General features: G+C 49.3%; 4 protein-coding genes across 4 annotated transcripts; all 4 read right to left on the bottom strand.

Annotated features, from left to right (window-relative positions):
* Positions 1-310: 310 nt before the first annotated feature.
* LOC6601813 lies at positions 311-1927 on the bottom strand. The gene is made up of 3 exons (XM_026992788.1): positions 1592-1927; positions 948-1526; positions 311-874 (listed from the first exon to the last, which is right to left on the bottom strand). The coding sequence occupies exons 1-3, from the start codon at positions 1925-1927 to the stop codon at positions 311-313; spliced, it is 1479 nt and encodes a 492-aa protein (XP_026848589.1).
* A 623-nt stretch (positions 1928-2550) lies between these two features.
* Positions 2551-10691, bottom strand: LOC6601810. Its single transcript, XM_026992659.1, has 2 exons — positions 9615-10691; positions 2551-3611 (listed from the first exon to the last, which is right to left on the bottom strand). Exons 1-2 carry the CDS (start codon positions 10555-10557, stop codon positions 2788-2790), a joined length of 1767 nt encoding a protein of 588 aa, XP_026848460.1. The 5' UTR covers positions 10558-10691; the 3' UTR covers positions 2551-2787.
* Positions 6077-7477, bottom strand: LOC6601812 (hippocampus abundant transcript 1 protein). Its single transcript, XM_002026830.2, has one exon. The coding sequence runs from the start codon at positions 7458-7460 to the stop codon at positions 6099-6101; it is 1362 nt and encodes a 453-aa protein (XP_002026866.2). The 5' UTR covers positions 7461-7477; the 3' UTR covers positions 6077-6098.
* A 1232-nt stretch (positions 10692-11923) lies between the features above and the next one.
* LOC113566559 (NADH dehydrogenase [ubiquinone] 1 alpha subcomplex subunit 9, mitochondrial) lies at positions 11924-13554 on the bottom strand. The gene is made up of 4 exons (XM_026992641.1): positions 13439-13554; positions 12899-13340; positions 12477-12842; positions 11924-12423 (listed from the first exon to the last, which is right to left on the bottom strand). Exons 1-4 carry the CDS (start codon positions 13476-13478, stop codon positions 12030-12032), a joined length of 1242 nt encoding a protein of 413 aa, XP_026848442.1. The 5' UTR covers positions 13479-13554; the 3' UTR covers positions 11924-12029.
* Positions 13555-14686: the final 1132 nt, after the last annotated feature.

Genomic DNA, 14686 nt, shown 5'->3' with positions numbered 1-14686 from the left:
AATAATTTGTATTTCAATGGAACGATCGCTGGGTGATCGTTGCTGCTTGTTTGATTTTATGCTATATAGACAGCCATCAAAAGGTGAATCGAGGCAAAGTGGGATGCCAATTTAAGTACAATATGCGTTTGGTTGCGGGTGAGGGTGAGGGTGTGGGTGTGGGTGTGCATGATCGTGATCAAGATCCATATAATATATACTGTATAACTAGATGGTTAACTAGAGCTAGCGTTGAGCCTTTATCAACGATAACATCGAGATGCAGAGAGGGGAAAAAAGTTGCCTGACTAAGTGTGGGTTCAGGCCTGGGCTATTCCCGGCCAGATTCATTACTTGGACTTTGTGCGGTGGGCGGTGGCGAATTGGGGGGCGTGGGTGTACGCAGGGCCCGCTCAAAATCGGCCACCAGTTCGTCGTCGTACCCATCCGTCTCTACCATCTTCCAGTTATCCAGTGCTGCATCCACATCGTACTCCGGAGAGGTCAGAGCCTCCTCCGTGACGTCCACCAGACGTGTGCGCAATCTTTGTGAGATTTGTTCCAGCTCCGTGTACTTTCGCTTGATGGCCTGGCCCAGATGAAGGTGTGTCAGCTCCATGGACTGCTCGAATTGATCTATCACAGTATCCATGCTGGTGCCTCCGGGCGGTGGCAGTGGCTCCACGTGAGCCTCGAGGCCGCCGGTCACGCGCCCATTAAAATCGACTATGTTATGCCATCCACTGGGAAAAGCCGGCTCGCCGCCTGGCTTCTTGTGACTGAGATTCAATGCAGCAAACCCTATGATGGCATCCTCCAACGGAGTGGGTTCGGTGCTGCCGCTTGCATTGATGGCAGCCTTCTTCCACAGCTTCAGAATGAAGAGTTTCTGAGGCTGCAAATCGACAGAGAGAGAGATAGAGATAAAGAGAGAGGGAGATAGAGAGAATTAGCAGCATTGTACTCACATTGTTTAGGTAATCCAGGCTCACTTCCACCCGGAACTTGGTCCGCCACTGCGGTGTGGTGGACTTCTCTACAACGGGCGTGGCATAGACCAGACCCTCGTGCGACTTGTACGTCGGACTGTTGCTGTTCAGGGCCTGGAAGGTCACATAGGTGTTGGGCGATTCGTTGGGTGGGAATCGCTGTTTGGCTGCAGCCTGACGCTTGGCCTGCTTCTTGCCCGATTTCCCATAGCCCGGATTCAGAGGCAATCCGGCTGCTCCCACAATATGCAAGTCGAAACTGAATTTGCTGGCCGCTGAGGGAGCTGCTCCAGCTATAGGCGGACTTGGCCCAGCGCCAGTAGTAACTTTCGCGGGTGGTGGAGACGCAGTCAGTGCATTCTGGAGCATGTCCAGCAGATCTGTGGTGCGACTGCTCGTGGGCACTTGATTGTTGTCCTGGTCAAAGCCACGCTGCTGCTTCAATTGGGCAATCTGTGACTCGCTGCCAATGGCAAGGAGCACCTTGAGCTCGCCCAGCTGCGCCTGCGTCTGCGGATGGACAATGGGAGCCCAGCCATCGATGGAGATGACGGGTAGCTGTGCAAAAAGCCGACACTTTACTTTAGACAAACAGATGTGTGGAATGTGTGATGCCCCCTTACCTTCCCCTTGCACAGATGATTGGTGATGCTGGCATCCCTGTACGCAATGTAGAACTGATGGAGCGGCAGCCTCACCAGACCGCCCAGCGGACGCAGCTCCATCAACAGCTGCTGACGATCGACGCTCAGCAGAAACTTCTCATCGTTGATGATGGCGAACTGCTCCTGCAGCTGGAACGAGCCCACATCGTTGAGCTTGGCCACCAGAGGCTGTGGCTGCCAGAATGGCTGGAGCGAGAGCTCCTGGCCGACGGCAGTGTCTGTCGGGGACAATTGCCGCAGCTCTCCCGCGTAGATGTAGCCCCGCAGGAGCCGGACCTTGGTTGTCTCTGCCATGAAATTCACGCTGGCCAGTAAGGCTTTCCTGTTGCCGTTTGCTTTGGGGGGAGGCGGCGGCGGTGGCGGTGGTTGTGGGGGTGTCAGAGCTTCCTTTGAACTGTAGTTAGCTGCAAGAGAGCGACAGAAACCAGGAGAGGATACGATTAGCCATCTACAGATTAGTCATAGTTCAACGGACCTTGATCCCAGCCCCAGCCCCAGCTCCTCCTCGATTAATGTATCAGATTCGAGATTCGCGCCTTATCGCCTCGACAACAGTCGGTCAGAGCTTTCAAGCAGCCAACCGGGTAAAACCGGGTCAAATCGGCTATGGCACGTGCCCAACTGTTGGGGGGAGGGGAAGCGCAGGAAAGCGGAGACAGCGGACAACGCACAGCGGACATCGGACAACTGTTACTTTTAACTGGAACTGTTTTTGTTCGCGTTAATGGACAATGGACTGTATAAATATCGCTTAAATTTCTAATAATTTGTATGATTTCGAAACCCACTGTGCCGCCAAGAAAAGCTCTGGAAAAACGAAATAAATACAATACGTGGAAAAAATAAACATAAAACACATAAGAAATTGTTTGTTTTTGTTGTTTGATTTGTTTTGGTTTCTTTTTTTTTTTTGCATCTTTTTCGCAGGTAAAAGTAAAATTGTTTATTAATAATTGAAACAGAATGATGGGCAGCACTTGTACAATGGCAGCCAGTAGGGTGTGGAGGATTTGCAGGAGGCGGAGGCGTGGTGGCACTGTGGCAGCTGTGTTGTGGTGGTGGTGCGAGTGATAATCGTGTGGTTCTGGCTTTTGTTTTTGTTGTTTGGGGATCTGTATCTGTTGTTCTTGTTGGTGGCAGGCACACGACATTAGTCATATATATTCACCTGGGGCGGTTGCTGCTTGATTGGTGCTGCCACTGCTGCTGCCACTTTCGTTCTGGTTCTGATTCTGATTGGGAATCTGTTTTGGGTTTTGGTTCGGCTTCTGGCCAACCATATTCGCCGAATTCTTGTTGGCCAGGCGCCTGGCCTCCAGCTGCTCGTCAAAGCGCAGGCTGATCTTCACATAGATGCTGCCCAGGTGGACGTCGCGCCGCTTCACGGCCACGCACTTGCACTGCTCCAGCAGCGAGGCCTCGTACAGCTCCCTGAGGTGGAGCCGGCCCATGCCCAGCATTTCGTTGAGACAGGTGCCCGGCTCACGCCACCAAATGGTCAGATCCACATGACCCATGTCTTCGTTGTCGTTCCAGGCCAGCTGCACCTCGCGCGTCTGCGTCTGCCCGAAACGGGTGCACTGCGTCAGGCTCTGGAACTTCTCCGACTCGAACTGCATCACGTGGAACATGGGGTAGCGGGCCACCGACTTGATCAGGTCCTCGGACAGCTGGCACTCCACGGTGAAGATGGGACGCACCTCGCTCTGCAGCAGCTCCATGCGCTGGGTGCCCTCCGGCTGCAGGGTAACCGCCTCCAGGTGCAGCTGCAGCGCATTGCAGCGCTGGAAGATCTCCGGCGTGATGACCAACTCCGTATCAGCAGGGGACTGCTGCAGCTGGAGTTCCTGCTCCGGCCACAGCTTCTGCTGCTTCTTCAGCTGCTCCAACGGCTCAGCGGCGGCGGTGGCGAAGAGAGCCACCAGATCCGCGTCCAGTTTCTTCATGGCCTCCATTAGCTCAAGGTTGTTGGGGGTGCCTGCAAGATTAGAGATTTACATCGTTAGTTTTCTTCTTCTTACAGTTCACATGTGCTCGGTGTGTTTACAGTTCTTTAAAGCGGAAACAAAACCGATCTCCACGACGTGGGCTTTCCAAATGTGGATTGTGGATGGACAGTCCCGGCCTCGCAGCCAAAGCTGGCGGGTAGCGGCAGTGGCAGCGGCAGTGACAGCGGCAGCGGCAGCGGCAGCGGCAGTGTGTGGAAGGGAGACGCCGAAAATGCCGGCAGAGAACCGTAATCGAGTTCTATGCTCTTCTTGGCATTTCTCTCCCGCTCTCACGTGTTCACACGCTGGCTCCCGCTCTCGCGCATTAGCTGTGCAAAAGAGCGGCCACGCTGACACGAACTCTGAACACCCTTTACGGTCTTAGTTTTTCTCAATGTCGTGAATTCAGTTCAATGTTAATTTGTATCTGATTTTGGTAATACTCGTAATTTTTGTCTTAAAAGTTTTGTCAATTTTCCCTTGAACTGTTTTGGACAGGCATTTACGGTGTATCCAGCATACTTGTGTAGAGTATTCAGAAAAACACACAAAGCTTTCCACATAAACCCCCTCTCCACAACTGTCTCTCTCCAGCTCTCTCTCTCTCTCTCTTCGCCACTCGTTCGCATAGACCAAAAGCAAAACCAGACCCAAATAAATTTTTAGCATAAATTGCTTGGCATTGGCAAAGTTCAGTGACAAAAGGAAGTACAATTTGCAATAAATTCAAGGGCATTATCCACTGAACGTACATACAGTATACGTATACGTCGTAGTAACTGTAATCCGCACTAAAAAGGTCAAAAGGCTATCCGTGCGATTGCGAATTTTTTCCCCGATTTACCCGCCTGGTAACGCGCAAAATTTCGATTTGCTCCAAGATAATTGATAAGAGTCGCCTAGTCTGGCATCAGGTTCAATGACATAATTGGATCAGATAGCCGCGGGGGCACAGGAACGGGAGGGGGCGGGGAGAGTAAAAGTACGGTACGCCGTAGCAATTCTGCAACGTTTTGTTCCATTCGGCTTTCGCTGACATCAGGAATATTTACAGCACTAATTAAAACCCATAGAAATTCGCATTAGCTGAGAAATGAAAGAGTGTGAAGGAAAGCGAGATGGGGGACCCCTCCCCGCTTGTCCATCAGGGCAAGGCCTATCGATATCCCCATTCCACACCGTCTCCAAACCGTGTAGCAACAAAGTATCTGCCTGCAAAGCAGTAAATGCGAAAACGAATGCTTTTGTTGTTCACACATTTTGCCTCTCGCTTGTGCATGCTTCTTCTCCTCCGCCATTCCTCTTTAAATTGTTGGAATCGTTGCCCATTTTTATGTTTGCTTCTACATTCATAGGTTTTTTCGTACAGATGTAGATTCCATATGTACAATATGTTTGTCTGGTTGATAAGTAAGTCCCGTACCGCGGAACTGAAGGCCAATGGCAGAAAAACCCCACACTTAGCCGGCAACAGCGCTGCCAAACGCGAAACGCGAAAGAGAAGCAACAACAAAGTGCAGAGAACTAAGCTTGAAAGCATAAAGTGTGACAAAAGTTATGTTTGCGCTCTCCTCTCTGGATTTTGATGGACGGGAGCGGAGTTAAGGCATGGCCTACCCATGGCAATTCTTTTCTAGTACAACGGAGATCCAAGATCTCTTGGGCCCATATCTAATAAGCAAACCATGAATTCCACTAAAAAAAAACCCGACACAGCTACATCCACCCTGTGGCTGCCTAATCCGTCCCTGGATTACCGTTAAATAATATTTATACGTCGCCTACGAGTCGCTCTTCTGCCTCTCTCGCCATCGTTCGCTCATCGCTAGCTTGTACTTGTGTGTGTGCCGCACGTGTTTTGTATATCGCACTATTTCGTGATTTTTATGGCGCTCTTTCTCTCTTCGCTTGTGTGTAACATACACACACGTACATGCATACATACATATGTACATCTGTATTCATTGGGTTCTTTGCTTTGCGCTCACCGCCCGCCCGCCCGACCCAATGGAAAGTTTTCGGCGCTGCCCCGTTCAAACAGAAAATACATAGAGGAGAGTGGTATTATGTATTTTTATGCCAAGTGATTGGATAGATCTGGGACTATTTCGGGAATCTGCAGCAATTGTTAATAAATTAAATTTTGCCAAATGTTGTGCTCCGAAGAGGCGCGAGACGAACCCGCGACCCCGCCGCTCTTACGTAAGAGTCAACAAACTGTCGTGAATTTTCTGTTTTGAAATAGCGAAAAAGAGCAGAGGCACAATTTATAAATAAATAAAATGAAAATGTCGGAAAGGGAAAAACAAAAACACAAATAAAAAGCAAAACAAACAGAAGCGGTCGTCGACTGAGAGGCAGGAGACCCGCGACTGGCTGATTTGGTGACGACACCGACTAAATCTTAGCCCACTGAAGCCCATCTGTCGATGACGAAAGGATCAACTTCTAAAACTAAGCCGAATCATCGTTTATTTCTATACGGATGTAGGGACTTCAATAAGCATTTCAATCACATACGGCATCTCGGAGAAATCGGCTTTTTTCCCCATCGGCTCTTGGCTGAGGGGCATGAAGATGGCCACCAGGATGGCGATGAGCAGACAGATGGCCCCGAACAGAAAGGGAGCTGCTACAGGATGATCCTGATCCATGTCGGCGAGATAAAAGATAATACCGAACACTCCCGGTCCAAGGCTATTGCACAGGCTGGACATCGCATTGATCATGTCCTGGACCACCCCTTGGCTCTTGGAGTCGTAGTAGATACATGCATAGGCACTCAACGCGGGAAAACTCATGGACCCCAGGGCGGCCACAAGGCCCGCCGTCCACATAATCCATTTCTCAGTGCCGAAGGAGTACAGAAGCAGCTGCAGCATATTCATGCCCAAGCCCACGAGGATCACTCGCTTGGCTCCGAGGGCTCGAATCAGGGAGCCCAGGGCCAGGTTCATCGCGATGCTAAGGATGGCAATGAAGGCGATCAGAACCGAGAGCTCCTCAAAGTCAAAGCCAATCCTGAGCTTGAGGTAGGCGAGCATACAGGAGTACTCGCCGGCTGCGGGGAGCAGTAACAGAAATACAATGAGGCACAGCATCTGGATGTTCTTGTCGGACCCCATCATCCGCAGGCTCCCGAAGGGATCCAGTTGCCGCCAACTGATCCTGGTGCGCAGCTTCCTGGGCAGACTCTCAGGGACGGCCAGCCAAACAAACAGCACATCCACCACTGCGATGGTCGTGGCGAAGAATACCACCGTATTGATTCCGTACATACTCATTAGTATGTTACCCAAGGCCGGAGATACGACCAGGCTGGCGGCAAAGGTGGCGGACAACATCCCGTGCGACCGCGAACGCTCCTCTGGCGTTGTCACATCCGTTATATAGGCAAACACCACCGAGAAGGTCACCCCAAAGACGCCGCTGAGCGAGGCTATCACGAAAAACCACCAGTTGTGGACGAACATCAACGGAATGGGCAGGCAGCTGAATGTCACCGTCACCAGCAGCAGCAGCTTGCGTCCCCAGATCTCCGAGAGGGCTCCGATCAGCGGGGCCGAGAGGAACGAGAGTGTACCCTTGATCCCCATGACCAGACCGTTCATGAGGAACGGCTCGTCCGGAAAGGTTTCCTTCAGCGTGGCTATCATAGGCATCGTCAGGAGGCCCCAGGCCGAGTATTCCAGTAATATCACAATCAGAGTGTGAGTAACACTTGCCTTTCCGATCCCGTGGCCAACGGTTGGACCCTTTTTCAACCCGAAATGGCATCTCTGGGGCGGCATGGTCTCGACTAAATGGCGTCCGGGGGTCCATCCAAGATCAATTTGCATGCTCTGTACATTTGAAACCGTGGCTTATATGGTTTGCAGGGTGTGGCAAATACACAGATTACAACTTTTTCCGGCCAAGATTACATTTTATTTGCTTAACAGATTCTGGAGTTTCCTCTTTACTCCGTTCCCGTTAATGGTTTCATCTCGTCAACTATTCCAGAGGACTTGTATACCTTTTGCTTGTCCACATCCTCCACTAGTAATTTGGCTAAAATAATGGCCAGCAGGACGCTTATGGCCCCAGCAACAAAGGGTACCCCATTTTGGCTGCTGTGCTTCCCATTCAGATCCCTGTTGAACGCATAGAAGAGGATCCCAAAGACGGCTGGTCCCAGGCCCTCGGAGAGCTCCATCATGCCAGCCATGATGCCCTGAACAGCGCCATGATTCTGGGGATGGGAGTACATGGATGAGAAGACGGTGCAGGCGGAGGCCCTGATGGTGCCGGTGGCCGCCATTATTCCGGCCATCCACATCATCCATTTTTGGCTACCGAGCCCGTAGAGTAGTAGCTGGCACATTTCCAGGACCAGGCCCGAGATGATGGTACCCTTCGCCCCCAGGACGTTTATTAGGAGTCCCAGCGTGACATTCGCCGCAATCCCGAGCACCGCCACAAGGCCAACCAGCACGGACACTTCCACATTTCCAAAGCCCATTTTGAGCGTAAGGTAGAGTGGGACACAGGACTCCTCGCCCGCCTCGGGCCAGGAGGAGAGCACAACAATCAGGCAGATGCGGAGCAGAGTCTTGTTTTTGCCCAACATTCGTAGAGCATAAAATGGACTTTCTCCAACCCATGCAATGTCCATGGCATGCTCCCGCTCCTTCTGCCTGGGCAGACTTTCCGGCAATGCGACCCATATAAACAGGATGTTCATCAGGCCAGTAGCTGCAGCCACAGACACGGCCACAGGGAGTCCATACTTGTCCATTAGGAGGCTGCCCAGTGCCGGTGAGAGCACCATGGATGCAGCATATGTGGCCGAGGTCAGCCCATAGGCCTTCGAACGCTCCTCCTGCGAGGTAACATCGGCCACATAGGCCAGGACCGTCGAATAAACTGTGCCAAAGAGACCGCTGATCATTATCATGACAAAGAACCACCAATCCTTGATGATCATCATCGGAATGGGCGAGTAGGTGGTCACCACGGCTATCAGCATCAGCGGCTTGCGTCCCCAAATGTCCGAGAGGGCGCCCATCAGCGGGACCGCGATGAAGGCAAACGTTCCCCTGGTCCCATAGATCAAGCCGTCGATGAGGAAGGCTCGATCCGCAAACCTCTCGTTCAGCTTCACCATCGAGGGCACGGTCAACAGACCCCAGGAGAAGTAATGAACGAATGTCACGATCAGGGCATGGCTCAGACGCGGCTTCCCAATACCCGATTGCGGTATCGCACCGATCAGGCGTTTCTTCCAATTGGATCGAAACATTGCCAACGAGTAGCGAGAAAAATGGCGTAGGGAAAACTTTACAGATCTAGTCGTAAATGCAATTTTCACGCCCACATTTGCTTGTGTGTTAACCCATAAATATGGCAGTGCTGGCGATTTAGCCGGGCTAATAAATACGGGTTGGGGGCATATTCCCATCTGAGAGAGAGAGAGAGAGAGAGAGAGAGTGCGGTTTTAAGCAAGTTCGTGGCTGAGAAATCTTTCGAATTCCACCCATTATAATTATTCATAAAAGGTGAAATGAAATTATAACCTTTGCAAAGAAGGAAATGCCTGAATCACACACCAGAGAGTAAACAAATATATGTACATACAATAGCCCTCTTCTATACGGACCGGATATTATTGGGACAGGACAGAATGCTGACTCTGCTGCTGCAGATCGAATTCTGATGCCACACTCGATCAACTTGGGGATAGAAAACAAATATTTGACGGCCTAAAATGCTTCCAGTGCAAAATTTTTCATCTTTGAGCTGAATCATAGCACCCATACAACGGGTGAAATGCTGACTCGTTTGCTCACTTCCTGAGACGCTAGAGCACTATAGGAGAAAAAGAGACGGCTGTAGTGGCTCAATTTCCGTCATTTCGGCTGTGCAGTGTCCAACACTGTGCCTTCAACTTCCGTTATATTGCACTCGTTAAAAATACACCCAGAGAGGGGGCACATTCTGCGTGCATTACTCACCTGCAATGAGCTCTCCCGGCTGATCCTGCAGCAGAGCGGTCGGCGGGGGCGCTGGCGGCGGCTCAGCAGCAGCAGCAGCAGCAACAGCAACAGCAGAAATGACGCTGGGGGCAGTGCTGGGTGGCGCCGCCTCGGCAAAGAGCATCTTGATACGCAATTGAATCTTACCGACTCTCAGCTGCTGTTGCTGTTGCACTTGTTCGAACGGGGCACCGATCTCGAGGTGACGATATAAAGCATAAATTTTGGTTTTATGCTCGAAATTGCAACCGTTGACGTAGTTGGCGGCGTATTTACGCAACAGTGGCGCCGGCACGGAAAGACGTGTCTGGCCAAGTGGTGCTCCTCCTGCTGCTGCTGTACCGCTGCCGAGAGGATGATCGTAGGCGTGGTCGCTGACGTCACTGCCGGCAGCGACAATTTGAATAGAGGGACACTCGCGCAGATAGTCTAAAAATAAGGCAAGGCTCTTGCTCCGTACGCTGTACCGTAATTTATTGGTGGTGCATGTATTAGTATTGGTATGCTGCCGATGGGGATGATGCTGCCGCTGCTGTTGACTTGACCTTTGCTTCTGATTTCTGCGTTTTCCTGCGCAGAGCTTTTTGTCGCTGTTCCCGTCTCTGCCACTGCCCCTGATGTGGGCGGCGGTGCAGGCGTCACAGCTGATGATGCTGACGCTGCCTGCTGTTTCGGGCTTCTCACCCTCACCCTCACCCTTGCCAGAGCAAACGATTTTCGCTGTAATGCCCGATGGGTGGGAGTAGGACCAGCCCTTCGCCCAGATCGATTTGTCGGTTATGAAATGGATGCAGCTCTTTTCGACTCCTAGATGCGCCAGCGGCGATCGGTGGGACTTCTGCTGTTTCTCAGCTAATGCTGCTGCACTTTTTTTCGGTTCCTGGCTTTTCACATACACATTCAGCGCATAGTCCGTTAGCATAATTATTTATGCACTTGCCATTTTAGTGCCCCGCACACACACACGCCGCACACTGGCAAACGCTGCACTCTCTCACTGACAAACACAAACAAAAATCAAGCCGCACGGTTAACTTAGCACTGAAAAATTTCCTTGCAACTATGTTTGCACACAATTGGACCGACCACTCGAATAAATTAATAATATAAATTATATTATACCAATAGCTCTCCTGCCATATATCTGCTATCGCGGACTTGTCGATAAAATATACGGTCTGACCGCCAGAAATATACCAAATTTAAAAAATATACCGTAAATATACTGACGAACTCAAGTTCTTTTGTACAAATTCGTCGTTTTTGATATTCCATCGAATATTACTAGCTATATAGAACATTTAGCCATGCCCACATAATTTTATCTAATTAATGAACCTATTATCTACTTTACTGGCTTAATATTAACACTTGCTTTTATTGGATTTTGCGTAAAAACGGTTATAGCGAAAATGGGCAACAAAAAAAACGAAGAGGATAGTCGTTCATATTGTACAATTTAGAGATTCCGTTGAATAATTCTGGCTACCTAAAACCCTTAGTTCTGCCCACATAATTTTAGGCCGTTTATGAATAAATTTTCTTCAAGATTGCCTAGTTTTTAATATTTGCTTTTATTGTATTTTGGCTAAAACAAGGCTTAAACAAAATAGTTTAGCAAAAAAAAAACAGTCGCAGTGTTGCCGGTATTTGAAGACATGATGCGAGTATAGGCTTTTGTATACCCTATTTCGTTAATTTCATATGAAGATTCTGTTTTGCAAACTGTTTTTTAAACGTAATTAAAAAAAAATTTTTCTCAAATTGATACGTTTTAGACATATTGATGAATATGATTAGGGTCTTGTAAATATATCTCGATCCCGACACTCATTCTTGGTCTCTGTAGAAAGACAATGAGCTGCAAAATATCGTTGAAATAGGTTTAAAACAGAGACTACATTGTTTTTTGCATTAATTGGAGCCTGATATGACAAACATTTTCTCAATTCTACAACATCCTTTTACCCAGGGTATGCAAATTGAATGTTGCCAGCAACATAAGACGTAAGAAAGCGTAAGTAAGTTGGGAATGTTGGGACATTGTTGAGCTGAAAAGGGACATTGTGGCGAGGAAAAAAACATCAAGGAAAATCCCAAAAAAAGTCCCACCTAACTTGAGCGCCAAGTAGAAATTGTTTGAAAGTGAGTGAGTGAAAAGGATTTAAATTCAATATACACGATACACTTAAGTACGATTTGAGAGCGAAAATTCAAATCCGCCCTCCGTTTCAACCTGAAAGCGCGCAGAAATGTTGTTCAAAAACTAAAACTATTCAGAATAGGAGTACTTTTCGATTCCGATTCGCTTTAAATGTAGACTTCCTTTATTGACGCATCGCCTTAAACAAGTTTTTACTAAGAATTTCCAACCAACACACAGACCAACATCAATTAGGCAAACAAGCGCAGCTCCTCACGCGCCTCAATGGTCTTTGGTGGCTCTGGTGTTTCGAATTCGCCCAACTCGGCATCATAGTAGAGGGCAGCGCGATATGGACGCAGCTCCCAGGGCACCTGCTGCTCCATGGTGGTCAGCTGAACGCCCAGATCCTCCAGAGTGGGCACACCGGGCAGGACCTTGTCGGTGATCCCTTCGCGCTCAATGCGTTCCGGGTGAAGACCACCAATGGGCGCACCGGGGCAGATGAAGCTGGTGAGCTTGGCCTTCATCAGGAAGGTGGGGTCCCAGCGCATGTCGTAACGCTGATAGCCCCAGCGTTTCTGATCCTTGCGCATCAGGCGATGGAACCAATCAACCAGCTCGCTCAGTTGATACCTCTTGGGCCTGAAGGACACACAGATTACAGCGGTTCCCATTTGAGTACTTCGGATACCTACCCCACAGCCTGGTAGATGCGTCCAGCGGAATCCGGCTCCTTGGCAGCGTTAATGATGGCCTGAGCCACATCCGTCACGTACACGGGCTGCTTCACGGTGCGCTCTCCCTTGTGCCAGAGCGGCATCGAGCGGAACTGGCGTCGCCAGATGTGTGCATAGTAGCGCAAAAAGCGGTCCTCCGAGCCGTAGATGTCGGCTGGCCGAATGATTGTGGCATTGGGGAAGGCATCACGCACGCGGAGCTCTCCCTCGTATTTGCTCCTCAGCCACTCACTGCCGCCCTTAACGTACAGGGGCTTGGGATTGGCCTCCACGTTCAGAGACGAGAGGTGAATGAATCTCTCCACGCCAACCTCGCGGCAGATCCTTTAAGAGGGAAAAATTCATCATTGAAGGGTCTCAATTCTCCTTGCGACACCCACCTGGCGATCCGCTCAGCACCAGTAACATTGACATCCTTGAACTTGAAGTTCTTGGTCTCGAAGTCGCGGCCAACCAAGTTGATGACCACGTTCGAGTGCTTGACAGCATTGCGAATGGAAGCGGCATCCTCCAGATTGTAAAAGTGGAACAGCACCTGGCCCAGATCGCCGGTGACTTTCAGCCGGATAACCTCAGAGTCCTCACCGCGATAGGGCAGGATCATTTGCGTGCCGGACTTTCCCAGCTTGTTGCACACATAGCGACCCACAAAACCGGTGGCTCCGAAGACGGTGGCCACGATTCCGTTGAAGCTGCTGCGTCCGCCCGTGCCGCGCTTCATGGCAGCCGGATTGATGGTCTTCAGGGGGCGTGGAGCATCCTCAGCGGCGGCGGCATAGCCCCGCAGGCAGAGCACGCCCACGACACCACTGCCATGGTGTTCTACAATCGGGAATAAACAACGTTAGCAAAAGGAACTGCACTCCACCATTACATAATTTTCGCCAGACACTTTTCTACTGGCTAGCCGTTTCACTTACTGGCCACCTGCATGTTCCGGGTTAGTACTATGGCGGCCATATTGCACCGCACTTTACCAAACTAGAGCAAGTAATTCCCAATTTCCTAGTTTTAAGGCAGATTTTTATTGTTAAATTTTTTCTTGACAAGTACGGCCTGCAGTGTGACCGCGGATTTATAAATATACGGTCCGACCCCTCAGAAATGTACCGAAATATACCGTCTCATTTAAAAGATATACCGTAAATATACTGACGAACTCTAGTTCTTTTGTACACAGTCCTCGTTTTTGATATTCCGTCGAATATTACTAGCTAGATAGACCTCTCAGTCTTGCCCACACAATTGTATCCTATTAATGAATTAATTTCCTACTTGACTGCTTTGATTTAAATACTTGCTTTTATTGGATTTTGTCTAAAAAATTGCTCAATTTTGATATTCCGCTGAAAAATGCTGGCTTGACCCTCAGAAATATACTAAGCAGAGAAAATCCCAAAAAAAGACCCACCAAACTTGAGCGCCTAATAGAAATTGTTTGAAAGTGACTGAGCAAAAAGGATTAAATGCAATCCATTGGAATAAATGATGCACGGAAGCACGATTTGAGATAGCGAAAATTAAAAAAATTTGGATATTCCTCCAAAACAGCTTAATGGTAAAAGGACAGTCACACGTGATGGTGTCGGAGGTGACACGAGTCCAGAGGAACCATTGGAAGGATGGTCCTAACCATTTGAGTATTGCTCTCTATCTCTCTCTCTCGATGCTTGATTCCCCGATTCTCAATTAAGCGCATTCCACGCTCACACCAATTGGTGCCACACCCAAAGTGTGTGGGAAGCGAGTGTGTAGAAGGAGCAAAAGGATCTCCTCTGGGATTTAATCTGAAGAAATAATTATAGTCAACGCCATTTCGCTTTGGCGCGCAGCTCTACGAAGAGCGCCGTCTGTTGATGGTAACATGAACTAACTTATCGATAAGTTATTTGCATGACCGTTCGCTGTGAATGTCACAAATTTGGCGCACATTTTCAAATTAAAATCTCATCAAATTCCACCAATGGCCTTGGCATGGTTTATGTGTTTATCAACACAACTTTAATTACTCTTGTACAGCTTAGTGTCAACAATTCGTAAATTACTCTGCAGCTTACGTCTTAATTTATGAATATTTCTTGCATCACCGGTGGTGCCAGGCGTGTCCCACTTTTCCAACTAAAGCCAAAAGTCAACCCCGTTGACTTTTATCTCCAGTACGTGCTGAA

Source organism: Drosophila persimilis, unplaced genomic scaffold (assembly GCF_003286085.1).
Source record: "Drosophila persimilis strain 14011-0111.01,24,50 unplaced genomic scaffold, DperRS2 tig00000780-arrow-arrow-pilon, whole genome shotgun sequence".
Taxonomy (NCBI): domain Eukaryota; kingdom Metazoa; phylum Arthropoda; class Insecta; order Diptera; family Drosophilidae; genus Drosophila; species Drosophila persimilis.
The sequence above is the reverse complement of the archived record's forward strand: the minus strand, read 5'-3'. Positions and strand labels throughout refer to the sequence as shown.

What these genes read in the sequence shown, in the direction of transcription:
- LOC113566559 (XM_026992641.1), bottom strand. Translation starts at nt 13,478, where the DNA reads ATGGCCGCCATAGTACTAACCCGGAACATGCAGGTGGCCA. An exon ending in CCGGAACATGCAGGTGGCCA is followed by an intron (nt 13,341 to 13,438) that starts GTAAGTGAAACG and finishes TCCCGATTGTAG; the next exon opens with AACACCATGGCAGTGGTGTC. An exon ending in GGTGCTGAGCGGATCGCCAG is followed by an intron (nt 12,843 to 12,898) that starts GTGGGTGTCGCA and finishes TCCCTCTTAAAG; the next exon opens with GATCTGCCGCGAGGTTGGCG.
- LOC6601810 (XM_026992659.1), bottom strand. Translation starts at nt 10,557, where the DNA reads ATGCTAACGGACTATGCGCTGAATGTGTATGTGAAAAGCCAGGAACCG. An exon ending in GCCGGGAGAGCTCATTGCAG is followed by an intron (nt 3,612 to 9,614) that starts GTGAGTAATGCA and finishes CTAATCTTGCAG; the next exon opens with GCACCCCCAACAACCTTGAG.
- LOC6601813 (XM_026992788.1), bottom strand. Translation starts at nt 1,927, where the DNA reads ATGGCAGAGACAACCAAGGTCCGGCTCCTGCGGGGCTACATCTACGCG. An exon ending in ATCATCTGTGCAAGGGGAAG is followed by an intron (nt 1,527 to 1,591) that starts GTAAGGGGGCAT and finishes CTTTTTGCACAG; the next exon opens with CTACCCGTCATCTCCATCGA. An exon ending in GCCTGGATTACCTAAACAAT is followed by an intron (nt 875 to 947) that starts GTGAGTACAATG and finishes GTCGATTTGCAG; the next exon opens with CCTCAGAAACTCTTCATTCT.
- LOC6601812 (XM_002026830.2), bottom strand. Translation starts at nt 7,460, where the DNA reads ATGCAAATTGATCTTGGATGGACCCCCGGACGCCATTTAGTCGAGACC.